Source organism: Phalacrocorax aristotelis, chromosome 1, assembly GCF_949628215.1.
Source record: "Phalacrocorax aristotelis chromosome 1, bGulAri2.1, whole genome shotgun sequence".
In the NCBI taxonomy this organism is placed as follows: domain Eukaryota; kingdom Metazoa; phylum Chordata; class Aves; order Suliformes; family Phalacrocoracidae; genus Phalacrocorax; species Phalacrocorax aristotelis.
The window spans coordinates 202,132,257-202,160,232 of record NC_134276.1 but is presented as its reverse complement, the minus strand read 5'-3'; the positions used below and the strand labels follow the sequence as shown (position 1 = coordinate 202,160,232).

Genomic DNA, 27,976 nt, shown 5'->3' with positions numbered 1-27,976 from the left:
ATGGCTGTTTATCAAGGTAAGGTATTTTCAGTGGAAAATATATGATTAATTTTTTTAAAAATAGATGCACATATAGGGAGAACAGAAGGTGGAAGAAATTTCCTCTGGGGTTGGCATAACTGAATCAAATCAATTTAGGTTAGTCCTATATGCTGTCTGTGGAGAATAGTTTTGTGTGTTGCCATGGTCACCTTACTGTATTAATCCAGTGGTATAATTTCAGAAAAGGGGAATCTTCACTCAGTCTATAAAATAATTTTCCCCTGGCAGGCAATGACTTCCAATAAGAAGACTAAAATAGCATAAAGAAACCCTAAACACAAGCTTGTGGTTGCTTTTTATATGAATGAAATTGAGACAAATGGATTGTGCAATCTACTCTGTGTGGGTTTCGGTGATTTATTGCTGCAAAATGCTAATCTGAAAGTGGAGATTACAGAAGCACTGGACAACTGCTAGCCTGTATACAGGTCCTGTTTGCTCATCTAATAGTACCCACAAGGCATCAGGTAGTGACTTGAATGTGTAGCCACCTCTGCCTGGGGTTACATTTATGCATGGAAGAGCCCAGCATGCATGCATCTAGGATAGGATAGACTAGACTAGACTAGATGAGACTAGACTAGACTAGAATAATTTTAGATGGAGGGGACCTACAACAATCATCTAGTCCAACTGCCCGACAAATTCAGGGCTGACCAAAAGTTAAAGCATGTTATTAAGGGCTTTGTCCAAATGCCTCTTAAACACCGACAGACTTGGGGCATCGGCCACCTCTCTAGGAAGCCTGTTCCACTGTTTGACCACCCTCTTGGTAAAGAAATGCTTCCTCATGTTCAGTCTAAACCTTCCCTGGTGCAGCTTTGAACCATTCCCACGCATAGTGCTAAGCTAGTTTGTACTGAGAACCTGTTTTTTTTTTTCCCTTCAGATGTTTCTCTGAGTCCAAACCCGTCCCTAACTTTTCGCACTATTGGAGGGATCCTTGACTTCTATGTCTTCCTCGGACCAACTCCTGAAAACGTAATTCAGCAATACACAGAGGTTAGTAGGAAAGTGCATATGGCACATGGGCGGTACCTTGTAACGAACTCCCATCAGTTTCTGATAGCATCAGCAGGTAGTGCAGCCAAAGCTTTGCCCTGGTCTGTCCATACAGAGCCGTAGCTTCAGGTCCATGGGCAACCTGGCATGTACTCAAGAGTCTGCGAACGATCTGCCTGAGTGTAGCAGACAGGCTGGGCATTCGATGCATGTCTCCAGCCTTTCCTGCAGCACTTCAGTATTGAGAGCAGGACTGCATTAAAGGGATGCAATGATTAGAAAGAGATTTGTCCAAGTTTACTCTTCTCTGGGCTATGACAGTTTTACAGTCTTTACTACATAACCATAAATGTGTTTTGACATTGTGGATGGAGAAAACAAACTAGGCAGACCACAGATGGGAATGTTTGGGAACTTTACATATGCTGGACTTCAGAGATGTTGAATGAACTTCAAAGGCTTCAAGCCTTTATTTTCCAGTGGAATTGCCTATTGATTTTGGAGCTGTCAGCCTGCTTTTTACTAATGAAAGCCCATGTAATTGCATTGGAGAGCATGGATGTGAAAAAGAACCATACTTACTGCTGTCTCACAGAGCATAACTATTTGCTTTCCAATTACCCGATATTTTCCAAAGAACTGAGAGTACACATGCAAACAGCTGTTTTGGGAGTGTACATGCAATTCTTATTGAGTGAGGGCTGCCCACAGAAAAGTAGCAGGTAACATGTTCTGCCTGGTCATGGAATTCCAGGTAATGCATTAACTGGGCCCTTGCACAGAAAATTGCCACCTCAGAACCAAGCTCTGTACATAAAGAAAACAGCCCCAAGCCTAAAGAATGTGGAGCAAAGCCAAGAAGGGGCATGTCACTGTGAGAAGGGGGATTAAGCCTCAACCAGAGGTGCCAAGCTGCCTGTGGTAGGGTGTCCCAGAGCTGGGCAGCTGGAGCTTTCAGTGAGATGTGCCTGTGCTCTTCATTCCCCTCCACCACCCCACCATGGGGCCTGAGCTATGATTTTCTGCAAACATTTTGTCTTTCTGGGTTTTTAAAGCCTTCATATCCTATGCTTGCCTTCTTTTAGAGTGTCTGAAATGGGAAGAGAAACATTGTGTTTTGGGCCAAGGCAAAAAGAGGATTTAGCCTAGAAAGAAAGTATTGCTGGGTTCTGTTTTGGTGATGGAAGGGAGAAGAAGCCTCACTCATGCCACTGTTTTGGGAAGACTGGAGCCTCCCCAGAGTGCTGGCTCTGCTACACCTTCCTTTTCCAAGAAGAGGTTCAGGTGGTGCCTCCCAGAGAGGTGGGAGGCTGCCGGTGCCTCTCCACATCCTGGAGTGGGAGTGACTGCTCTGTCGCTCAGAGGTGTCCAACTCCCTCTGCACATCCTCCCCACCAGCCACCTCCTACCCTGGTGCCACAGACCAAGCAGCAAACTGGGTTTTGAGCTTACACATTGGCAATCAAACAGAAAAAAAAAGAAAACAAAAAACAAAAACAAAGAAAGAAAAAAGTAAAGGCACCCTCCCCTTAGCTGCAGCTGTGATCCCTGGGATGAAAGCACCTACTTCAGGGGACTCGCTGTTGCAGTGCAATGGAGATTAGAGCCGTCCCCGTTTCTTTTCAAAGTCTTTTGCTGGTATTTGAAGGCAGCATTTCTGTGGCTTAGAAGGTGGCCAGCAGCTGAAAATAAAATGAAAGAGTTCTCACTTCCCAGCTGATGCGTACTGGCAGCTCACTTTCCACCCCTGCCTCCCTGGAAATGGAGCTGGAGTGAAGAAAACAAGGTAAGGGGGAGCCAGTGGGCGTCTCCTAACTAGACATGTCACATGCTAGGACAAAAAATCCCCTGTTTTGTATTCTTTGAGCTTGAGCTCAGCTCTCTAGGGAATCTTAAAGAATGCATGGTAGCAATTTCACAGTGAAATAATAACTTCTTCAGTAAACATCCTGAAATTCTCAGATCGCAAATGTTACAATTACCATATTATTAGTCTCTAGGGTAATGGTTTGGCTTTTATGTACAAGGTACGTGTGAAGGTGAAGGAGACAGAAAATGCTTTTTTTATTCCCAATCGTATTTTCTGTCACACTCAGGACTCTCCACGTGGTCATTGTCACTCCCCTGGGAAGGAGAGGGGGTGGAAAGGAGCAGTGTGACCGATGTCTGCAAGGCATCGCTTAGCAGCATCCCTCATCCCCCTCGGCTGTTTGCATGGGTCTCCTCTGGGAAGTGGGTTTTGGGAGCTCCCAGCTGCAGGGGACCCTGGTGGGGCCAGGCTGCTCTGTTGCAATGAGCTTCTTGGCGGGGATGGCACCTGCCTCCCATTTGTGCAAGCATCTGCCCAAAATCACTGCATGGGGCTTTTTGCAGGGACCACCCATTGCATCCTCTCTAGGATGGCCCCAGCGGTATGGCAGGGTGGCTATGTCCCAGCCAGTGCATGGCTGTTGAGAGCAAGGGAGCTGTGTCCAGAGCAAAGTCCTCCACACCATTCTCAAATATATTGTGTTGTTGCCTTCAGTGCCACTTCAAGACATGAGCAACTGCCCTGGCCACTGTCATGCTTGCTTCTGTGAAAGATTTAGGAGCTTAGTTCTGCTCGGTGCTTTTATGCAGTTCCCTCCAAAAAAGTGAGTTAGGACAGCTTTGCCACAAAGCCCTTTACTGTGTCTCTGTAGTACGTAAGCTTTCCCCATGTACCTCTCCAGGTGGCTGCCAGCACCCAGGGGTGGCCCACAGGCTCTTGCCCAGAGCTGCTGCTGCGTGGCCAGGTGGGGGCAGCCGGGCTGTGCTAAGAGCAGGGCTCCCTGCGTGGTGATCAGGGATGAGTGCAGCTGCCCTGCCAGGGCCACCAGCCTCTCTGTGCATCTTCAGGGCAAGGACAGGGGGGTAGTGAAAGCTGTGGTGGCCACGGGTGCCAGGCTGGCCCAGGCTAATCTGCTTTAAATGGGCTCCAAGGGTGATGCAGGGATTGGGAAGGGAGCAGAAGGCTGGTGCCTCCACCCCCCCTGCTGTGTCTTGCACAGAGCGGAGGTGGGCTGTAGGACGCACCCTGCCAGTGGCACCACAGTGCTACAGCAGTGACAGCAGTGATAGGGCATGTGCTGGGCATCGTACTACGGGAAAGATAAATCTCCATCCTGACTCTTCTGCTCCCTCCTGTCCCTGAGCACGGCCACAAGGATCACTGCTCCTGGCATGTCAGAGACAGTCCTGCCACAGCTATATACATGTTTGACAATAATCACACTTTTCTACTACTACAGAAGAGGTCCAGTGTGTGGAACAGTTATATAACACAAATCTCACTTTTTATGGCAAACGCCTCGGTTTGCAGGAGGATGGGAGAAAACAGTAATAAGATAAAGAGCTCAGCCATTGAGCTGAGCCTAGCTGAGGCTCTACAGCCAGACCTAATACCAGACCACCATTGTTATGTCCACTGGTGGCCTTTCAGGACAGAGTAACAGTGCGTACCAGCAGTGCATGAGCTCCATAACAAGACACTCAGGAAAGTTATAGTTGAACAAATGGATATTTAACAGCTGTTGGGTGGAGTGAAGTTGTTATTTTATCACAAATTACCTGATTACAAGCTTTAAGAGAGCATATTGCATGTCTCCTAATTCTGTTTTGAGAGGAAATTGCTGGTTTATTTCCTCTTTACAGAACCATAGGATAGTTCTGGGTGGCACAGACCTCAGGAGGTGTCTAGTCCAGCCTCCTATCTGAGAGGTAACATGGGGAACCTCCTTGTACCTACAGTTTATGACAGATGATTCAGCAAGAGTCTTGCAGTTGAATTCATGGGTCCCCCAAGAAAGACTAAGCAGCTGGTAAGTGTTTGTGCAGAAAAGAACAAGTTTTGAAGACCTTGGCATTGAAAGTCCTTAAAATTTTTAGCCTCCTGAGGTTGTGAGCATCTTCCTAATAGTTCAGCAGTTGCAGGGCTTTTCTTTTTGCTCTCCTAAAACAAAATTGAGCTTCTGTGCATACACTTTGAGTGAAGGTTACCCCATGCCTGACTAGGTGCCCACAGCACCTGCCTGCCTCCCTCAGCCATAGCTAAATACAAATATCTGGGCTATAGGAGCATCTGTGTAATTTAGCCATTGAGTGACTATCCAAACACACTATTTCTGTGTCTGAATCCAGAGCATTAGCCAACTTGGATTTTTATAGTTTCCTCCTACACCTCTTCCTAAAAGAAAGGAAGTTTAAGCAAATATCAAGCTTCAAGATTCATTTTATATAGATGCAAGATTAGCACTGTTTCATGTTGAGCCCCTGGCAATCTCAGCTCCTTTGTAAGCATGCGAAAGAGTATCTCTCTCTACGGCATCTATGATACATAGGGCATAACTCTTCAGCCATTTCTCTCACATCAAAGACTTTGGTCATAGTGTTAATAGAATAGGATCCTGATTTACTATATAGAATGTATAACTTAGTTCATATCCTTGATCCTCCTAGTAATAATGTTATTTGTCCAATAACTCAACACAGAGAAAGTGAATACAGATCACCTGCTCCCTGGGCACAGCTTTTAGCTGTTAGATATACATGTTTTCACTGAACTTTGTTCTTACTGCAAAATGCTTCCAGGGTACCCCCTAGATTCATCAGCTCTCAGGTGCATCTGAAAAAAAAATAAAAAAAAATTACATAATGCCAAGTTATGTAAACCTGGGAAAACTAACAGTGAATTTATTAAACAACACCAGGAGTTATTTAAGAACCAAGTGCAGGAGGAATTGTGGAACAGAAAATAGAATCTGGTTTTTTTTCTGCTTCTGCACTACTGTGTCTTCCCATTTTTTTCTCAGTTTGGATACCCCATATGTTTGCTGTTTCTGCATTTCTCATGTTTTCTTCCGTCAGTTCCCTTGCCATACCTCATTTACCTTTTCTTATTCTACGGGAATCAATTTTGCTAAGCAGGCTTTCTCTGCCTGCTGCATTTTATGATCATTTGTATGCGGAATGCAATCTATATGAATTAGGTAGATCCTAAATATATATAAAATCCAACATGAGTTTTCAGGTTTGCAAAATTACATCCCTGCCTCTGCTGATCCATCTTCAAGTAGGTACCATATGTCTGTTACTTTATCAGGAAGCTTCAGGGGGATCCATTAGAGAGAGTCCATGGCATAATTAGAAAAAAGAACATTTGTTTTCCCAGCTGCCCTGTTTTCATCCTTCCTCTTCAAATGTGCTGCTGATTTCAATTAAGTTCACCATAGACATGCCAGCTTGGTGAACCTGGGGAACTAATTGCTTTAAAACTTAATATCTTGCTTGCAAAGTGGATTTTCTTTAGCTGGTTCAGCTGTAATCCCAAACTCCTCAATGGACACCTTCACAAAATACTGCCTTGCTGTGGGGCAACTCTGTGGTTCTCAGGCAAGACTGCACCGTCATGTAAGGCTGAGAATCTGAACCCCAGCAACCCCAGTGCTGGGGACGTGCCCTTTGGGAAGGACCCTGGCCTGCACGCTGTTGACCACAGCTCCACCTCCAGCCCTGCTGGCGTCCACCTGGGCACTCGATAGGACGTGGGGCCAGAAGCAAATCCCCATCCAGCTCTTGAACCATGCTGTATTGGCAGTGCTCCAGGCTGACTGTCCTCCCTAGCCAGGAGCAACCTGGGGTGTCGCAGGACCCAGAGCAGGGCTGCCCAGTGGTTCCCACTGCCTCTGCCCAGGCTGGTCATCCCTGCAGCAGTTTCCATTTCCCTGCCTGCTCAGGGAGAGGCAGTGGATGCCACAAAGACATCCTGCCAGGGCACTGGGCTCTGTGTTCAGCCGTAAGACTAATTTATCGGCAGGTTTTCCCTTTTCTTCTTGTTCAAGGGGAGAAGCCTGTGCACAAAACATTTTATCTCATTAGGGAGTTCTTTTGTTTTGGTCTGTCTTTTTAACCTTGTTTGCAGAGGTCACTCTCTGTTTAAAGTAGAGAAAGCAAGGGCAAATACACATCTGCTTTAGGAGCACAAAGTGGTGGGGTTCACTGAGCTCATCTTGCAGCCTTGGCTGGTCTAAAACAAGCTCTGCCGCCTCCTCAGATGAATTTGTCCTTAATATGGTGAGTACGATTGTGGCAGAGAAGCAGACTTCTTGCCCTGAGGCTTGCTGAGCTCTGCTGCACACCTCAGTGCTGCTCACAGGGTGTCTAGGAGATTGTCCTGAGCCATCATGCCCCATTCAGCTCTTCATGGGAAACCCCAGCAGAGCTTGAAAGACGGACTGGGGGATCAGGTGTATCCACACAAGCTGGAAATAACTAACAACACATGTAACCAGATGAGACTTTACCGTAATGGCAACGGTGTGTCTCTGGCCACTGGCCTCCCCCTACATGGTAGGGGGCCACCACCGTCTGTCCAGGGCCTCTCCCAGCAAGGGTGCAGCAGCGTGCAGAGAAGGCTAAATCCAGTTGCGGCAGGAGAATGCTGCTGATAGCTGCTTTTGCTTCCTGTGAAGGGCTTAGCCTCCAATTAAGTTGGAGGTGAAGTAGGTGTTGAGGAGGGTAAAGAGGGTCAAGTCTTGTGGAATGGAATGAGTAGCAGGCATACAGGGCAGCTGTGCTGCTCAGCCAGACCAGCCCTTCTGGAGGGAATCAAGCCATGAACCTCACCAGTTGTTCTGGCCTCCTCCTGCTTTTTCCTTGGGTGAGATAGCAGCATCCCAACATGCAAAACCACATTATGTAGTCAAATCTGTAATACTTAGTGCTCAAAAAGTTCTCCTGCCTGCCCACAAGCCATTCACATTTGGGAGCAATTTCCCTGCGTGTTCCCTCAGCTTGGGTGCATTAAAACATCCTCTGCTTTTCCCTGCTTCTATTCTGCATCTGTTTTTTCCGTCTGGTGCGGTTTGCACATACCACCAGCTCTAGCATCTGTGATGTACTTTAGAGCAATTTCAAGTTCAACATTGCTTTCCCAGGTCAGCTTTCTTACTGGAGAAAATCCCATAGGAAGATGTGCCTTTATGGACTGTTATCTCTAGAGAGTTTAGCAATGCAATAGATACAGAGTGCCAGGAGTGCCTTGTTTTATTTCATTAAAGTAGACGGTGTTTAGCTGCCACTATGCAAGTCTTGTTCTTTTTCACTTCTTAGCATAATTACTGAACTGCAGAGATCCACAGGAAATAAGGGAGGAATAGTTATTTAGCCAAAGGGAGCCAATAGCTGCAACTGATTAATAAGTCATGGGTGCTTACTAGCTACTTGATTTTCTTGTATTGCCTGCAAGGATGTTAGAAACACTGAACAAAGGTTAATTTCATGGGATCTAACAGTTTAAAAATGGAGTAAGGGTTTCTAGAGCTGTCCCAGAGAAAACACCAGTGTGTACTAATCAGGCAACGCCGGATTTCAGCTTATTTCTTGAACAGACACATCGTGGTTGCTCACTGCTTCTCCCAGGTTGTCCTCAGGAGAGCAGCTCTCACCGGGGGAAGCAGAGCAGGATGCCTTGCTCCCCTCTGCCAATCAAGTTTCCTCATGTAATTTACAACTGGATTACGTGGAGCCAGTGGAAATAAAATATTTATAAAATCATATTTAACTCATTACCTCATGTTTGAGTTGAGAATTCTGGGACCAAACAGTAATTTTGATCTTGAAGAGGTTTGTCAATGCCTGGCAACAAAATGCTGTGGGCCAGCAATAAGAGCAGTCAGTCGTAAGTAACCGAATTCCACCAGGGTGGTGTGTAAACATTATTAAAACTTCAGAGAGTTCAAATAAACATCAGACTCTTGATGAGTTGGTTCAGCTGGATGTGGCAATAGGAATTAGCAAAGCTGATGTTGTTGTGTGGTGTCAGAGATTGTTGACCAAATGGTTTGTGGTCTTGTCACGGGCCAGGCAGCGCGAGGCTCCACGCTGGGTTTCCGCTGGCATGCACCACATAAGTCAAAGTGTGTGCTACTGTGCAGAAGTGATGTGCAGTGTTGGTGTCACTCAGAGCCTCTGATAAAGACAAGGGTCCATCAGAAGAAGTACTATTTTGAAGCCAAGCATACTGTACAGTGGGCTGTTCTGAGAAAGGAAAGGGTATTTCATGGGGGTGTGATACCTGTGCCCTGACCTTTGTGGCTTAAATGAGCTGTGAACCTTTCCTGGTGTTTCAGAATAACTTCTCTTCATCCCACCATTTGCATTTCTGTATTCTTTATTCCTCCTGCAGGCCATTGGACGCCCACACATGCCTGCCTACTGGTCTCTGGGATTTCATCTCTCCCGATGGGGTTATGGCAGCATTGATGTTTTAAAGAAAACTGTCGATCGCATGCACTACTATGATATCCCATATGTAAGTATGACTTTTTCACCGTGTACGCTAATTTTACAATCCAAAGTGAGATGAATAAAATTATAATAGAGGAAAAGTTGTTATCCTACTGAGAGAATTGTAGAATAAAAGGTTGTTCATAATCTTATGTAGTGGTTTTGCATGTAATATCTTTATAATGCTTAAAAGAACATTAAAGCGGGCTTTGAACATGAGGTTTAAGTACTGCTCTTGGCTGCATAGCAGGTGATTCTGGTATGGATTTACTGTTATGCCGTATGAGGTGCTGGCATTTTAAAAATAAATTATGGTAATTCTGATGCATATCACTGCCAAACAGTTGTTAAACTAGGACTCCTACGTTTCCATTTTGTCAATTGCTACCACGTAATTTTATAGAAGCTGAATTTGGCCAGACAATTATTTGCAATTATTATAGCCAATCGCTTAAGTTTCATTTCATATGTTAGTTACCTTTTAGAAATGCAGTTACATACGTTGTGATTTTCTGTATCAAATACTCCAATCATAGAATCATAGAATGGTTTGGGCTGGACCAGACCTTTAAAGGTCATCTAGTCCAACCCCCTTGCAACAAGCAGGGACATCTTCAACTAGGTCAGGTTGTTCAGAGCCCCGTCCAACCTGACCTTGAATGTTTCCAGGGATGGGGCATCTACGACCTCTCTGGGCAACCTGTGTCAGTGTTTCACCACCCTCACTGTAAAAAATATCTTCCATATATCGAGTCTAAATCTATCCTCCTTTAGTTTAAAACCATGACCCCTTGTTCTGTCACAACAGGCCCTGTTAAAAAGTCTGTCCCCATCTTTCTTATACGCCCCCTATAGGTAGGGAAAGGCTGCAATAAGGTGTCCTCGGAGCCTTCTCTTCTCCAGGCTGAACAACCCCAACTCTCTCAGCCTGTCCTTGTAGGAGAGGTGCTCCAGCCCTCAGATCATTTTTGAGGCCTCCTCTGGACCCGCTCGAACAGATCCATGTCTTTTCTGTGCTGGGGACTCCAGAGCTGGATGAAGTACTCATGTAATGTTTACTTTTAAAATGTTTAGGATGTCCAACATCTTGATATTGACTACATGGAACGTCGCCTCGACTTTACCTATGATAAAGTGAACTATGCAGGTCTGCCAGAGTACGTCCAACAGCTAAAGAAGGAAGGAATGCACAATGTTGTGATTCTGGTAAATTAACAAATTTGCTAATTATTTCTTTATTTCTAAGAACTATTTGCAGCATGGTGTTCACAGCAGTAGCTAGGTGCTAACGTGAGCGTGCTATTTTAGCAGATTTTCCATTTTCATCATTTGTTGAGAGGAGCTGAAGAACAGTTTCTCACAGATTTCATACTTAATTGTGTTGCATTTATCAGATATCTTTGTACCAGCACCATCTCTATATCATAACATTAATTCTCTTGTACTTTTCCCCACTCAGCTATGAGAAATTTTGCCTCTGTTCAGGGCTGAGTTGAGATAGGATTGTTTTTATGCAATTCTTTTCCTGAAAATGAACAAATGCATTTGACATGAAGACAAAAATAGCTGAACAGTGGAAAAAATCTCTTCCTAATCACTCTGGAAAGCTAGTAACTACAATTCATGTGCTTTATATTTACTTTTAATCTAAATTAACGTAAGAGATGTTCGTTTGCATGAAAATTTGTAGAAAATATGTGTTGAACCTGTAAGCAAAATTGATGTAAGACCAAATTAATTAATTTGGGCATAAGTGAAAATTGGAGTTTTCCATCTTGCCCCATCAATTTTTCTAACAAAATTTGCTGTTTCTCTCCAGCAAGTCCCCATACATGTCCTTATGCCGAAATTAGTCTTTTTCACAGTAGCTAAGTGAGTGCCAATAGTGGCAAGGAAACTGGAAACCAATTAAATTGAAATTTAAATTAAAAAAATAAATCAATTAAGAAATTAAATAAAAGTCCTTGATAGGTGCATAACACCTTGCTCTCCAGGGCCCCCAGCAGCGCAGTACTAGGAAGGCTGCACTCCCCAGCACAGGCCGGGGCAGTTGCACCACCTGGGAATGATCCGAGTGGGAAGGCTCAGGAGTGCCGAGACCCGGAGCAGTGCACGCAGGATGCAATGTGTTGCTGCAGAGAAGGGAGAGGTATAATTTCCATAATCACTAGGGACAGGATAAAAAGAAAAGTTTTTTATATTGCAGCAGAAAAGATTTAAGGTAGACATGACGATAAATGTCTGTCTGCAAGGTGAGCCAAGCAGGGAGCTGGCTGCCTGGGGCCAGGGGTCCCTCCCCAAGTGGGTGTCGCAAACAGGTCTGATAGATGCATCAGCGATGGCTCAGGCTGAGTTGATCCACAGGGGAAGGAGGAGGAGACAATCCCACAGAGTTCCTCTCAGGACTTTTTGCTCTAATTGTAGTCTTCTATTTTCCAGCCTAAATGGTCGACTTATATATTTCATTTGGGTGCCACCATTCTTATTTACCTCAAACTACCAGTCTCTCATCCTTCTACTTTCTTTCTTGATATAATTATTCAAACAAGTGTATTATGTCTCAGTCTTTTTTGCTAGGCTAAACAAACCAAAGTATTTTATTCTCCTTTCATTGGGTAAGGTCTTCAGATCTCATTGTAGTAGCTCTCCCTGACATGTGCCCCAGTTTGAATGCATTTGTCTGTGTAGCAGACAACTGGATTTCATGATGCTCCAGATGATGCCGCCACAGCGTTTGGAGAATGGCAGAAATATTTCCTTCTTTCTGCTAAATATTGTCTCATACGACAACGCCCTGCATCACATTTACCTACATTATATTGGTGGCTAATACTTATAAGGAGACCAATTAATCCATCTGAATCATAACGATCAGGCCACTAATATTTGGGCCCTAAGTTGATCCAGTCCTTTTAAAATAAGGGCTACATTCCTCATCTTGTCGTGGGGATCTTGTCAAAGGCTTGTGGGAAGAGAGACTGAGTAGCAGAGTCTTAAATTGTGGGACAGTTCCTCTTTCACTTGTGGTGGTGTACCAGATGTTTACTGGAGTCAAGATAACTGAGAGCTACTGCAGTTTCCTCGTCTAAAAATCACATTATCTTGTCAAATAGATAAAGTCAGAAGTGCCACCCTGTCCTTATTTCTTTCTCCACAATTTGTTGTAAAGTTTAGCGTATGACTGAGGATGGACTAGTCGGCACCACAGATACCCATATCAGTGCTGTCTTTTTAAAACACAGTTATGAGATTTGCTGTTTCTCAGTCTGCTGGGTTCTTTTTGGTAATTTAATTAAAAATACCTGCTCTGTATTTATTATTGGCCTAATCTTCACTTCGTTGTACTAAAATTGCATTTGCTGCAAGGAATCTCGAACAAACCCACACAGCCCAAATAATCAATTACATATTGATAACGGAAATAGCACTCTATATGAATAGGTCTCTATATAGAGAGTGCTGTCTGCCAGCAATTTGTCCTCAAAGATACATTCCCAAGAAGGTCCCAGTTCTTCTGCAGCTGTAAATCACAAGAAGCTCCAGGGTCAGGCAGTGAAAACAGTTTCCATCAGTAGAGGTCCAAGGCAGAGTTTAAACTGTAACAGATTACTAAGTCGCTCAGATGGAGAGCAACTTCAAGACAAGAATAGTCCAAAATTAACCGGATACATCACTGTAAATAACTAACCAAGCAGTAGATGAGCACATGTGCTGTCAGGACTGAATGCTCTTCCCAACTAGTAGGCAGTTTAGGCTTCCTGTATCCTCAGTACTGCTTTAAAAATTACCTAATCTCTTAGAGCTGTAACATTAAATACCACCTGCCTATTTATTGTTTTGTCTCAAAAATGTTTGCAAGACATGAATATATCAGCTAACCCATGAGTTTGGAGTAGCTCTTCCCATGCACACTCTTGCCCTTTAGTAAATACATGGTAGTCACCTCTTTTTCATCAAAATTAGGATGCCTCCAGTTGTTTTGCACTTGCTGCTGGGTAAGGTACAAGCAAGCAGTCACAGTTTAGTGGGTGACCTACATTATCTTCTTGTGAGTTTAACTTCAACACTTTAAAGCCCTTTCAGTTTCTCTGATGGCACATGCTAGAGCAGTGCAAGGCGCTGTTGCTATATAAATCTAAATTCAGCTGTAAGGCAGATGCAAGGAACGGAACAACAATTCTTAATTCATGCAATGAGCTGATGGGAATCCACATAGGGAGCCATTCTTTCCTCCTTCCACTAACCTGTAACTAAGTACTGTCTTCTGCTGTAGTTCTTTAGATAAGATAGTGAAAAAGAACAAAGTTTGTCCTTCATGTTTTAAAATGGGAAGTATAGGTTGCACTGCTAGTGAAGTTTTCTGTTTTCACTTTATTACAGTTGCTGATATTTCTGTCAAACTCGGACTGTTAGCATTTTTTAGTGATGTAAAGCATTCCCATAAGTTGAGTCAAGAGCTGGAACAGAATGAAGGGTTTCATTCCCAAGTGACAGCAAAGCCATGCTAACTGCAATCAAGGGGAGTGTAATCCAGTTAGATACCGAAAGAACAATTTTCTATTTAGATTCCCTTTGGGTAGTGACAGTAATGGGTGAGTTCCCCATGTGTAGCAGACTGTTGCCTCCTTCATGATGATTTCAGGAAATAGACTCTGATTGCAACCACTTAGTGTCATCTAAAATCTCTAGTAAACGGATTTGGGGTAGATGGGTTCAGTCCTCCTCATCTCAGACTGCTCTGGTCACAAGTAAAGAGCAGATCCTGACTGCCAGCAGTATTAACACCAGCAACCTGCCTGAAGGCAGGACCCTGAACTTACTTGTGCCACCACTGCTGGTGGGGCTGTGCCTTACCATCAGGAAGTCCAGTCCCCGTGCTTGCACCTAATGCTGAGAGCCTTCCATGCCTATGGTCACCTTGATAGTAGCATGGCCCCATTGCCATCTCTAAATGCAGTCCTTCAGCACTTCTCTGATCTCTTCTCTGATCTCTGATCTCTTTCAGAGGCCACCTCCATTTAAGGGAAATTTTGTTGAAGAGTGTCAGTACTTGTTCATTATTATTGCACTGAATAATGTGCATGCTTCAGCTGAGTCAGAACAAATATATTCTTTAGAAACAAAGAAAAGCTCTAAAAGTAACAATGGCTACAAGGTAAAATGATAAACATTATTACTGAAGAGGAGCTTTAATGAAAGACCTTGTATACCTTCCATTAAATCACACTAAAAATAGCAACAGCTAGGAATGACATGAGTGACAAACTACTTAAATGTCAACAGCAACATACTCATGATTCAAAATAATGCTTGATAGCTTTAATGTTTTAAAGTCCAGCTCTATGAGCTGTAGAGGCTAAAATTTCCAGAGATGTTTTGTTTTATGGATGTACATCAAAATCTTTGTTTGAGGCCATAGGTGGAAGTGTGTCGGTCTGGATAAGTGCTGGGTGCCCCCACATCTCAGGGCAGTCAGTGGGAGTTAAAGATGCTCAGCACCTCCTCTCCAAGAGCTGCTAAAAAGATGAGTTAGGGAAGATTTAACAGACATGAACTTCCTCCCCCACAAACAACCCGTGAATGTACGGGAGGGATTTGTTCTCTTTAGGATGATACTAAACCTGCATAATATATTAGATTTATGCACTGGAATAACCTTTCAGCTGAAGGAAACCAGAAGTTTGGATTAGGAGTAGCTAATTAAGTTGATTTCTTCCAGCCTTCAAATCCCTTGAGAAACATCTTTTCCACAACTGTAAGATAATTATTGCAGATGGACAGTTTTCTCTTTTCCAAAGCTGAACTACTGAACAAATTAAAAATGTAATGGACACATACCCTTTATGGAGGTGACACTGGAGCTAGATAGTTGAAGTTGAACAGAATTTTGCACTTAAGGTAGGGATTTAACAGGGCCTTTTGGTTTTGAGGCATGGAAGAATATACTTCCCTCACCAGGGCTATAGCTATCAGAGGGCTTATTAGTAAATCAGGCAATTAATTTAGGTATTAAAAAGAGCTTTAAAACATGACTTTAAAGAAATTTACCATTTGGGATCAGATCTTTTTGTTCTTAAGTTTATTAGTTAGACCTCTATCACATTTTAATTAAAATTCACTTAAATTGTTGCACAAGCTACAAGTGAATGGAAGAATTGTTTCAGTGGTGGTGTTCTCCATTGTGTTTCATAACTGAAAGGTTTTGCCTTAAGCAGAACAGGAGAAAATAACATTTTCTAGGAAAAAAGTAAATAATTCCCTTTTCTAAAATGGCTGCACTCTTCCTCTGTTCCAAATAACACAAAGCAGATGATAGCTGCTCCCAATTAGAGACATATTGCAAAGTGCACTCGTCTCCTTTTAGTTCAAATTGACTGCTGAGCAGAGTTGAATAGTACATCTTCATTCACTGGCATCTCAAAGTGTTCCTAACTTTACTACTTACTGGCATGGTGGGCCACCATCTTCTCCAGGAGCAGATTAGGCTCCCTTTTGATGAGCTTGGTGGCTACCGATGGCCATTCTGAGGCAGAGAAGATGGTGATGTCAATTCTGGTAGCAATGGTAGGTGGTGACCACCCCAAGCAGTGAAAGAGGCAGCAAGGATGAGCTATGGGGTGTAAAATGTTGTGGTCTTCATGCCTGGGGAGAACAGAGTTGTATGCCCCAGCAAGTGTGTGTGAGTTGGGTCACTCTGCACCAGACTGGCATAAAAAGCCCTTGTCTGACATTGGATCTGAAAGAAGGGCTAACAAGGTCCTTCTCAGGTTGGATGTGTCCCAATTTCAAGTCCCTTGACAAGTTTTAGTTATTCCAGCATTAGGCTGCTGAAGCTGAGACAGCTGGAATGAGGATTGCATTGGAGGAAACCCAGAGGTGTCAAAGAGTGGGAATGCCCAGTGTGGCACCCCACTCCACCAAGAATAGACCTCATCGGGGGGGAAGTAAAATCTAGTGCCACTCTAAAATCATTTGAACATAGAATGTCTCAAAAAAATGAACGTAAGCATATTTAATAATTTCACATCACTTTTGCCTTATACAAGAAATACTCATGACATCTTTAATGACTTTCCCTAAATTATGTGCTCTTAACTCTTTTTAAATATTAATGCTGCTTTTTTCCAATATTATTGCAATCTGCATTAAGAACATAATCAAAATTTTTCTAAATATACAAACAGAAAAGTAACTGTTACCTCTGGGGTTTTGATAATGGAGGTGTAATCACTGTTTTCAGGACCCTTTCATAACTAAGGATGAAGAACCGGGCACTTACAGGCCTTATGATCTCGGACAGGAAATAGGAGTCTGGGTGAACAACTCTGATGGCGTAACTCCTGCTGTTGGAAAGGTTAGTTTATTAAATTCTCTCATGCATTTGGTCTAGTGCTGCTTCAAAGTGATAAATCAGCTGTGTAACAGAAATGAGAAGATAACCAAGTGTTATACCTGTGAACTCTAGGCCTGGCCCCCCGGAGACTCAGTCTTTCCTGACTACACCAACCCCAGGACTGTTGAGTGGTGGACCCGGATGTGTCTGGAGTTCAAGGATGTCATTGACTACGATGGGATCTGGATTGTATGTTCCATTATATTTGTCCTCCCTTCTTTAAAAAAAAAAAAGAAAATGAGGCTTTTGATGTGTGCCTTACTCTCTTTATTAAAGGATATGAACGAACCATCCAATTTCTTAAGAGGCCAGTATCCTGGATGTGCTGTTAATGATATCAATAACCCTCCTTACACTCCTAGTAAGTAAAGTTTCCTTGACAAACTTTGTTTGGTTTTTTTTGTTTGTTTTTTTTTTTAAGTCTTGGATAGGCTATTTCTTGGAAAAAAAACTTCCACCCTCTCATTTTCCACCTTTCCCTGCCTGTTCTGTACATTCAGTTTCACATTTGTTCAAGACTCCATTGGCTCAGCTTTGGTGGAGTATCAAACATAAGCTACTTTCCTCTGTCACTGGGGCTGCCTTGTAAGAGGAGTGGAAAAATGGCCATCCCTGCCATTCACTAAGCAACTGGTCTGCATCAGAGAAAGGGCAAGATACCTATATACTGCCACTCAGCTTCACATTTATGGAAGGAGTAATCCTTACTACAAACCATGGCAAGGAAGATGGCATCTCCCTGATGCCTTAATTCAATATCTTTTCTTTCTTTTAAGGAAGAAATTTTCATTACCTTACTAGAAAGGCACTAAAAAGATGTTTAAAAATGCCCAAGCCTACAGGAGACTGATAGGAATGAGAACACATCTTCCAGTAGCCGAGTTAACGGCATGCTTATTCTTCCCCAGGAAGCCATGAGTACTTACAATTAGTGCCAGTGGTCCTGGCAATTAATCCAGCCACCATTTCCGAAGGAAAGCGTGACTGCCTAGGCAATGCTAATGTGATGCAGGAAGTTGATACATAAATGAGTTATTGACAGTGAAGTATTGGAAATGTCCCCTTTTTCCCTCAGGCTGTTGTACTCTCATGTGAATTCTTCATTTTATTTACAAAATCTCATTTCTTTTTACTGCATATACAAGAGAAGCATAAACATAACAAAAGCATGGCAAAATATTATAATAAGATTGCAAATTATTGAAACCAGAGGCAGAGCTTTTAATTATTATTTTGGTGTTTGCTCTCTTTGTGGGGAAACCACTGATTGTAACTGTTGTATGTTGACCCTGTGGGTCTCGCCTTTGATCAAAGCCCAGGAACTGTTGCGACATTTCCACCTTTGCCTTAAGTTATGCCCATTTTTGTCAGCATTCAGAGCTGCAAAAAAAACCAGCTGTGAGGCTTTGGGGAAGATGGCCAAAGCAGCAAGGCTCTCTTTACCGTCACAGATAAAAGGAGGGTTGGAGCCATAAAGAGGCTTCTGAGCCCTGAAGCTGAGCTTTGCAACAGCTGATGCTGAAGTCTGAGCCATTATAGAGGAGTCAGACTTAAAGATCTAGATATCTACATGACATGTAAGGACAAGGGATGCTGAAGACAGGGGTGTTTTGAACAGCTTCTCTCTCTGATTTGCTCCTTCTTGTGCACATATGCACCTACTTCTGCTTGTGACTCACAGTGCTGGTCTCCCTTCTGCAGACAGGAGCCTAAGGCGTTTTTTTCCAAGGTGTAGGAGCTCTGTTTTCAGTCAGTGTTTAAGGGCTTTCTTTTATATTCCACTTTATGCCAACACTGTGCATGCCCTTCGCTCTCCAAGCCCTTGACTGGTGTAGGTGTGAGGCGGGACCTAAACTGCTTAGTCCAACAAGATGTTAGGCCCTTCCTGGCATTGGCAGGGTTTTGGGGGCTCACTATTATCTCAGGTGACTGAATCTCTGCATGTCCCAGCCTCAGTGCCTCAGGTTTTTTGTCAATGTAGCCTTCAGCCTCCTTATCTAAATTATAACCACGATTACACATGGTTTGAAATGCTGAAAACAGATGTCCTTCAAATCTCTTCTCTATAAAACACTTTATACTGAAGATTAATATGCAATTGTAAAATAATCAGTATTACTGAGGCAGAATACAAAATACTCAGAATAAGAATGAAGCATGAAAATATGATCCGTGGCAGCATTTTCTTTCATCTCCCACATTAATTTTATGGGGCTAATAATTAAGCCCCACTGGGACATTAAGTGTGACTTTCCCCAGAACCTTGGTGTCTTCTTCAAAGCCATATCAGTAAAAGTTACTTGGAAATTGCCTATAAATTGAGTTATTTCTGATGCAGAGCCGCCACACTGGAGTCTCTGTGTCTAAAGATCCAAACACAAGGATTCCAGCTGTGGTGGCACAGCAGAGAAGAGAGGCTAATGGGGTTTCAGGTATAGAGAAATGCACTTTATAGTAATGAACTGCAAACGTACAGTCAATTGTGATTAGGCAGTGAGATTGCTTGCTCATGGAGAAATATTTACAATAATGTGTGCACCTAATTAAGGATGCAGAAGAAGAATATTTGAAAATCTACCTTCTTTCTTTTTCTGAGTGGATTTTATAACATTTTCAAATCCATCTCTAAAAAAAACTACATTGTAAAAACCAAACATCTGACCTACCCAATTCCTGCTGAACTTCACATGGCATTTTCATGGAGGCTACCTGTAGAGGATGAGAATCGCATTTTCCACACCAAATGGGCTTTGTCAGCATCTCCTTAACATGGGGTCAAAGGCCAGGCAGCATCTGTGCAGCCAATTTGTGCCTCATATTGCTTCCCCTTGGCTCAGCTGAACTGGTGTGCCAGCGACGTCAGGGCTACCCCTGACTATTCCTGAAGGCAAAAAGCTACTGATGTCTCCGCTGCCTGTGACCTACTGACAGAAAGAGTTACTGAATAATCCATCCGCATGTGGATATACCCATTACAATCTGTCCTTGCTCCCTTCTGTGCAGCCTATCGGGGCACAGCAGATGACACCCGGTGGGCTGCTGCACCTCGTGCTTTTTCCTACCCTGCACACCTCTGACACTCCCCGCTCATCACTCGCAATGCTGCTCGGGGCCATGCCATTAGTCCTGCTGTCTTTTAGTCCAAGATGCCTCAGGGGAAGAAAGGAGCCAGAGTTAAGCTTAGGTGTGGATTTTGCTATGAAAGGGCAGAATCGTGCTGCCTGCCTACATCTGCAGCTGAATGATATGCAAACTGAGGTCTCACAATTTCACACAACCATACAAGTTCTCTGGGCATCTGAATTTCTGGTTTTATTTTTCTTCCAACATTTTTGCTCTTAAGTAAAATTTGTTGCTATGTAAAAGAATATGTAGCTGTATTCTTAGTTCAGCAATGCAGAAATTTTCTTTCTGGCTATTACTTACTGAATACATGATATCTGTACAGATATTTTGAATGATTGGACATAAAAATTGAAATTAATTAGCAGTGTTTACTCAGTCCTCTTACCCTCCCAAGGACACATGTGCCTGTCTGCAGGCAGGTATTCATGGCTACATGCTAACTTCTAATCAGTGCAGGTCCAGCACTTCTTCAGCTTTTCCTCTTCCCAAATCCTGTGGTGTTTTCACCCCTAAAAGAGTAGAAATATGAAGAGATTTGTGATGTATCTAATTTTACGGTGTTTTGTATTATTCTCAGGCATTTCTGATCGTTCCCTGGCACAAAAGACGTTGTGTCCCGACTCTAAGACTTACCTTGGAGAGCATTATAACACACACTCTCTCTTCGGCTGGTCACAGACAGCACCAACTTTCCAGTAAGTTTTCTAAGTATTTCTAAGCAGATTTCAGGTGATTGAAATACATTTTAAAAGCCACTGATGTTTCCTGGGGAATCTGTAAGAGCATCTAATAAGACACAGCTCAGTGCTTCATTTTACTGTTTGTCACTTCGCAAGAAGTTTCAAGAACAGAGAATCTTGGAAGAAGAAACAGAATCTTTTCCAATTTTACATTTCTTAGCAAAAATTAGGATCTACTTGTAGGGCCTAACTCTTCAGCTGCTGCTTTTATGTAGCTAGAGCAAGATGTTCCTATCCTCTGTTAGAGCTGCTTATGTGCAGCTGCTGCAGAAGCAGCCTTATGTGGCATCAGGGGAATTTTTCCATCCCTTCATTACCGTGGCCCAAGTAGAGGAGTTTCTGTCACTGCTAGTGAAGGATCTGAACAATGCAGCTCCCCCGGCTGCTTCTGGAGCTGCCCCTGGTTCCTGGCAGGCAACATTTTGCATTTTGTCTTGGGGCTCAATTGGTCCAGGAGGGCAGAGCTGCATTGCAGCACAGTTGCTTTCCGCTGCTGTAAAATTCATTTTGCAGCTGGGAAGCACTCAAAATTAGCTTACACAGACAGACTGTTGCTGTGAAGCTGGAGTGACAGTGGAAAGCTAGCTGTTGGATTAAATCAAAGGGGCAAATCAGGTCTTTTCCAGCAGAGACTGTGCTAAAACACAGATAAGTCTAATACTGCAATGTAAGTACCAAAGCAGGGGTCCTTGTGCTGGCTTATTTCAGTATTTAGCACTCATTTTCAGCAGTTGTATTGTGATAGCATCCAGATGACATGGCTAAGTAAGTCTACTTGCAGTGTTGATGCACTTGTATTTTATACACCAAGCCTGGAGGAAGGGAAGCACTGGGTAAAAGCCAGAAGCAGTTTGCCAGCTCTTGTGGGCCTGGCTGAAGACCATTCCAGCTTTCGAGAGAAGGAGCAGAAAACCCTCAAAGCCTGGACCTTGCTGGCCACCCAACCCAGCTAGGACACAAGGGACTTAGTGTGGTTTTTGGGCCCCTATGCCCCAACCTCAGCAAAGATCCTCCCATCACTAGCCTGTCCCCCGGGATTTGTCCTCTGCACACTGGTGATCACATAACCATACACCGTCTTGGTAACACTGTTCAAAAAGAGACTTTAGATTTGCCTATCTTCTTGAGCTGTTTTCTTAGTTTTCTTCAGGCTCTGTGCCAGCAAAGTGACAAAACCTGTGATTTTAGCAGGAAAATCTCTGTGTGCTTGCACACCTGCCCCAGCCCATTCAGCACACACACTGTCCTGGCCGTGCTAACCCAGACCAATGCCACTGGGATGGTTACTGTTGCACGGCACCTTGCAGTCTTCCCCGTTCCTGCGAGCATTCGCCATTCCTGCAGCATTTGCTTCCAGGGCTCCTTCCAAAAGAAACACATATCTTGCTTAGCCAAATGTAGAGGGTCCCCTTCAAGGCTGGAGAACACCACTGAAAGCATAATCAGGCTGGATTCGCTGCAAAGCAGGGAAACTTTGGTGAAGAATTTTTCATACATGCTCATTTGGGTTTCTCAAACACATTTCTTTTCAAGGCTGGTTGTATACTCTTTCTGCATTCGCTCTTCACAAATAATATACTAAATTAAATTACTGACATGAATATTTAGCAAACCAGCATCAATTTCAGGATATTGGCTGAAAACAAATGACAAATTCATAACCATATAAAAAACAATTCTAAGAATTATTCTAATGCAGCCAGAGAATAGGAAATGTGCCATCTGACCCATGTAAAATGGCTTGAATTTGGATACATGAACTAGCGGCAATCAGCCTGTGCATAGCTTAATGCCAAGAGCTATTTACACATGATATTCTGTAAATAATTTCAATCAACAAATACACTTGACAACATTAGGACCTGTTTGGCAACGATTCACAATAGGCTGAAATTTATTCAATAAATTACTTGCTGCAAATTGCTTATGCAGCTCTGGGTCACAGTTGAGTTGATCTGATTTTGCCCTCATTAACATCTGCATTTGCAAATGGAGCCAAAGACTTGTGCTACACAGCCAGAGGAGAGGACTCATACTCAGGACATCCATTAAATGGCTCCTAAATGTCATTTATACAAAGCAGATGGAGTCTTGTGCAGTTATTGAGCCCAGCAGCGCACCTACAACCCAGAATCAGCAGGTCCCGCATAGTTCAGGAATTGCACCTTTTGCTGCATACGGCCCATAAGGTTAATATGTTCAGGCTTGCATGAAAGCTGTTGGGTTTTTTGCTTCAGAAACAAATATTGGAGCATTTTAAAGGCTCTGTGCAGTTACAGAACCAATGCTGATTATTGGCCATTACGAATATGGATGAAATAGCTCTTGACCAAATCTCATTAAGGAAAGGAAGATGGAGAACAACATGACTAATATTTCATGCTAGGGTTTCCCAGAGAATCTAAGTTGTGTTGCACAAATCGTATTAAAGCAGAGTTGAATTTGAGTTCCTGCAGTGTATAATATTGCAATATGTAATTATGTACAGATTATCCTATGTTGAGGAATTTTGTAACAGATTTGTTACTAAGGCATATCGCACTTCCTTAGTTTTCTGGTGATGCAGCAAATTTTTTTCAAAAGGCAAGGAAAAATTCATTACACCACTAATTCTGAAATGAAGCATCATATATCAAACAATGACAGGAAACCAGAGGAAATACTACAAGGATGAGGTGACATTTTGAATGATCACATTTTTGCTTTCTCTATTGATTATTTCTTTTTTAAAAGATGTTCAGATATTGTTTTGATGTTGGGGTTTTTTTTATTTACTTTTAATTCCAGGATATTAGAACTTTACTTGCCAATACAAATCTCTGAATAAATCCTATATTGACAAAGAATGTATTATACTGGTTTTTAGGAACCTGTAGGACCCTAAATTAAATGTACTAACACATAAAGGAAATTATGTTTCAATTTTTCAGTTGAGACACTGCTGAGAATAAATGAAACACAAATTATTTTTTAGGAAAGCTAAAATATCTGAAACAAATTGTTTTGCAGATCAGCTAGATTTTAGTTTTTTATTTTGGCTGCTGCGTAAAACTTCCTGTTATTTGCAATTTTGCAGCCACATTTGCACGTGACTCGGGACCACAACAATAACTGTTTCACAAATAACACCCCTTCAGATAAAATTGTGCCTGAAAGCTCAGGTTGATCATATGACTTTTTTGTTACCATTCTTGTTTTTAATGATTTTGTTGTATTTCTTCACAGTGCTGCCCAGCAGGCAACTGGAAAGCGAGCGTTTGTCTTGAGTCGGTCTACATTCGTTGGCAGTGGGAAGCATGGGGGTCACTGGCTGGGTGACAACTTCTCTCGGTGGAAAGACATGCACCAGTCAATCATTGGAATCCTGGAATTCAACCTCTTTGGCATCCCCTATGTAAGTCCAGTGTCCTCCAGGCTGTTGCTGGCTTGTACACAATATCACTTTAAATTAACTCAAATGTTTTCTGAAATAAGCTGCTTGAGACAGCCAGCAGTAGCGGCCTCCACAGCATAAGGAACTGCAAATTAAAAAACCCTAAATGTCATCAATCTTGGCTGGCTGAAGAGAAACAAAAATAGCACTGCTAGATTCAGATTAAATCACTGCATGCCATCCAAAACCGATCTCTTTATATTACGTATTCTATCACTGAGGTCCCTCAATATATTTCTGGTTTTGCTAGCTGGGCCGGAGAATTTGTAGGATTATTGAAATGTGGTCAGATCTTCCACAGTGATGTTAATGCTCTAGGAGCCAGTACAATCTCAGTCCTGGAAAAATTCATTTCATTATGGAGCATTCTTATAAAGTAATCAGAAATAGGTATCTCTTTCCAAAGAGAATTTTTATTAACAAACTTCTGTTGTTCCTCATTTTTGGGCCTCAGTCACAGTCACAAACACTTATCCAATGATTTAATTTTTTCTTCAGATCGGTGCTGATATCTGTGGGTTTAACTATAACACTACCTACGAACTCTGCTTGCGCTGGATGCAGCTTGGCTCTTTCTATCCATTTTCCAGAAACCACAATGCAGAGGGAAATAGCGTAAGTAGATGAAGTTACACAAAGCTGTAGTCTATGATTACAGTAACAACAACAGTGATTTGTATTACTTTCTCAGAAATTAACCTGCCATTCCCAGGTAAACTGGAGCCACAGGTGAAAAGAAGTGCTGCACGGAGAGCAGGAATTACATGGTGAAGTGTAAATTCTCCCCATCCACAATGTAAAGATGACACAGAAACAGTGAAAAATACGTAGTTTCTAACATCCTAAAGCTATGCAGAAATGTGTACCATGTACTTTGAATGACAGAAAATGGTCTTCCCACAATGTTAGTAAGATTCGTCCGCTCCATCTTTCACTTAGGGAAGCCCAGCTTTTAAAAGCCAGTGAGAGTCAGCACGTTTTTCTACTCCCTTGTTTACTTCAGTTTTTGCTTCGGTACTTCTGTAACTATAATAGGTAGTGCAGGAAGGGAAGAGAGGGCATTATACGCCACCCTTGTTATTTAAAAGCAAGTTTCAGACAAACGCCACAATTAGAAACTCCAGACAAACACGTGAGAACTCCAAGGAGAGGCAGCAATAGTGACATCATTATCAGCCAATAAGCGATGAAAACTTAAAAAGGCCAATAAGCCCATGAGAAGGATGAAAAAGTGTAGTCTTAGTCCAGACCCATGTCCTGGCTTCAACTTATCTTCGACTTGTTGCAGATAGAAAGAAGTATCAGGTTGTTTCTAACTATGAACAGTTTGAAGGTCTTGCAGCCTTTTACAAAGCCTTTTACACTGTGTTTATCTGTGACCATGATGAAATGGTTCTGCTAGTTCAATAAACGCCTTTTTTTTTTTTCTTCTGTAAACTGATCCATGCAATGCTGGAGGCCGGATTATTAGCTAACCTTCAGTTTTTGTTGAAGTTGTATCATCAAAATGTTGCTACATTTACACCCCCAGAAAGACCTCTGTCTCTTCATGAAAGTATGATGGACATTCAGCAACTGGGCAAATGCAGGAATAATAAACTCTAGTGCTGTTGTTAAGAGGGTCAGGAATTACCCTGTAGATCCCTGAGATATGCTGAGATATTTGTCTTTATGAGAACAAATGTCTGTGAGGTGTTAGCTACTGCTGTTGATCAATATTTTCTATTTACCTCTCCACTAAAATTAGAGGCTCTTTATCTATACATGTTTGCTTGGCCCTTCGAGCATGCAAGCGGGGGCTGACCCGGGTGAGTGGGTATTAATCACATATGCACAATTTAATAAGTAGGAAAAGAGCAATGGGTCTACATTGCTGCAACTCGGTGTTAAGTGAATGACAGAAGTTACAGAAGATACATTTGGTTTTATTGGATTACTTAAATCCATTTAAAACATTGTGTTCACTGAAAGAAATGAACAAGGCATTTTGGGTGACTCAGCATCACCTAAGAAGTCTGACTGGTTTTTGTGATCTTAGGCGATATTTGTACGGTGCCAGAATACTGGGAAAATACAGTGCAATTTTTGAAATAATGGATGCTGTGGTGCTCAGAGCTAGCAGGGAATATTATCAGTGGCTAATTCTGATGTAAACATAATAATGGAGAAATTTAACTTAAATATTGAATGTCGTTACTATTAAGTTAGTGTTAAAGTCTTAAATATCTACTTTGCCTAATTCATTGGAGATTTCAAATGGTTTAATTAATACTTTTCTTGTCTGAAAAGCACCAGATAATAGAAAAAGCTTTTTTACTTCTGTTCCCTTTATGTTTCATTATCCTTGGAATTCATCATACATTCTTCAATTTTAATGAGAAAACTGAGTATTATGGGAAAATTTTGTGAAGGAGGAAGGGAGCCATGTGACTCATTAGCTGGCTCAGTTCGGCGCTGGAGAAGGTCAGACAGGAGGAATTAAAGGAGATGTAACTCCTTCCTGTATCAGCGCTGCCCAGGGCTGCGTGCTCCGCATCCCATCACTGGGGAGAGTCAAGGTTGCCTAGAAGTAGATCAGAAGCAGCCGACGAGTGCAGACAGATTGCTTAAACCTGCCCTCTTGATGGTGGGACCCAGCATGTGTGCCCTCTCTCCCAGGAGAGCATCGCTGGCAGCGAGGAGGCGAGGGGCACTGCTGAGGAGTGAGTGTCCCTTTGACTGGGGCATCCTAAAGTGGAGGGCACAGGAGGAAAAATCAAGTTTCTTTGTATGTATGGAATGTTTTCCCTGCCACACACAGTGACTTTGGTCACTCCTGTTGGCTTCAGCAGGGCTATGAATTTACTCTTACTTTTAAATAGATTTGCCTTTATGTTCTTGGCCAACATATTTGTGCTTTTGCGTTTGTTTTGCAGATTATCAGTCTTCTCTTTTTCCTGTGTTTCACCTTCTCTGTCCCAGAGGGCTTGCATCTCCAGGGTAAATTAATTTCTAGAGACAAGGTGTCTGTTCTTGAGCACAGATATGACACCCCAGCTCCCCTCCTGTCAGAAGGTTAGGGGTGGTTGCAGAATGCTCACATACACACAGCGGGGCCTGATCTCTCTGAACTCACTGGAATTTTTCAACTTGAAAATTTTTATAAAAATATTAGTTTGGTGATAATGGATGTTGTTCTTAATACATCTTCCAGTTTGAAAATCAGTGGTTTTTTTCTTATTTAAACATTCACTTTTGTAGCATTATACCAGCCACAGCTCTGCTTAGGTTGCACATAGTTTCTCTGTTGAATTTACAGTCCCTAGTTTTAACGCTCAGCACAAATCAAAGCTTTTCCATAACAGGAACAAGACCCAGCAGCGTTCGGAGAAGAGTTTGCCAAAATATCTCGTGCTACGCTTCAGATAAGATACTCACTGCTGCCGTATTTATACACCTTGTTCTTCGAGTCTCATGTTCACGGAAACACGGTGGTGCGGTCACTGATGCATGAGTGAGTTTGGAGTCTCTCTTTTTGGTCATGTTTTACTCCCAAAAGCAGTTAAGCTTCTATGTATAAACTCGTTGATACCTATTTGAGAATAGTCACAGTAATATTACCGCATGCTCTCTCTTAAAAAGAACAGTATTACAATGAAATCTGATCAAATTATATGTACAAAAGTAACTCTTCATATATGAAATGGATTTTCATTTAAATATAATCTATATTTGTTTCCAGTGGAAAAAAAAGAAACTAAGTAAGGGGAATTTTGAAAATGTATTGTCTTAGGCAGATATGCAGGGTTTTTTTTTCATTTTAAAAATAGGAATCACACCCCTGCATTTTCTGTATTTGAATGTAATCTATGAAGTCTGTATTCTGGTCCAGAATGCCAAGGAGGCCTCATACAGAGAAGTCTCCATTTTCCAATTTTGGAAACAACTCATTTTTTC

The 27,976-nt window shown here is 42.4% G+C and overlaps 1 protein-coding gene across 1 annotated transcript; it reads left to right on the top strand.

Moving 5' to 3' along the window:
• LOC142056844 (sucrase-isomaltase, intestinal-like) lies at positions 1-27,537 on the top strand. Its single transcript, XM_075092391.1, has 10 exons — positions 1-16; positions 932-1,044; positions 9,248-9,373; positions 10,423-10,554; positions 16,589-16,702; positions 16,814-17,102; positions 20,445-20,562; positions 23,833-24,001; positions 24,539-24,655; positions 27,385-27,537. The coding sequence occupies exons 1-10, from the start codon at positions 1-3 to the stop codon at positions 27,535-27,537; spliced, it is 1,347 nt and encodes a 448-aa protein (XP_074948492.1).
• The last annotated feature ends 439 nt before the right edge of the window (positions 27,538-27,976 follow it).

Coding starts and splice junctions, on each gene's coding strand:
- LOC142056844 (XM_075092391.1), top strand. Junction 1,045..9,247: donor TAATTCAGCAATACACAGAG/GTTAGTAGGAAA, acceptor TTCCTCCTGCAG/GCCATTGGACGCCCACACAT. Junction 24,656..27,384: donor ACAATGCAGAGGGAAATAGC/GTAAGTAGATGA, acceptor TTTCCATAACAG/GAACAAGACCCAGCAGCGTT.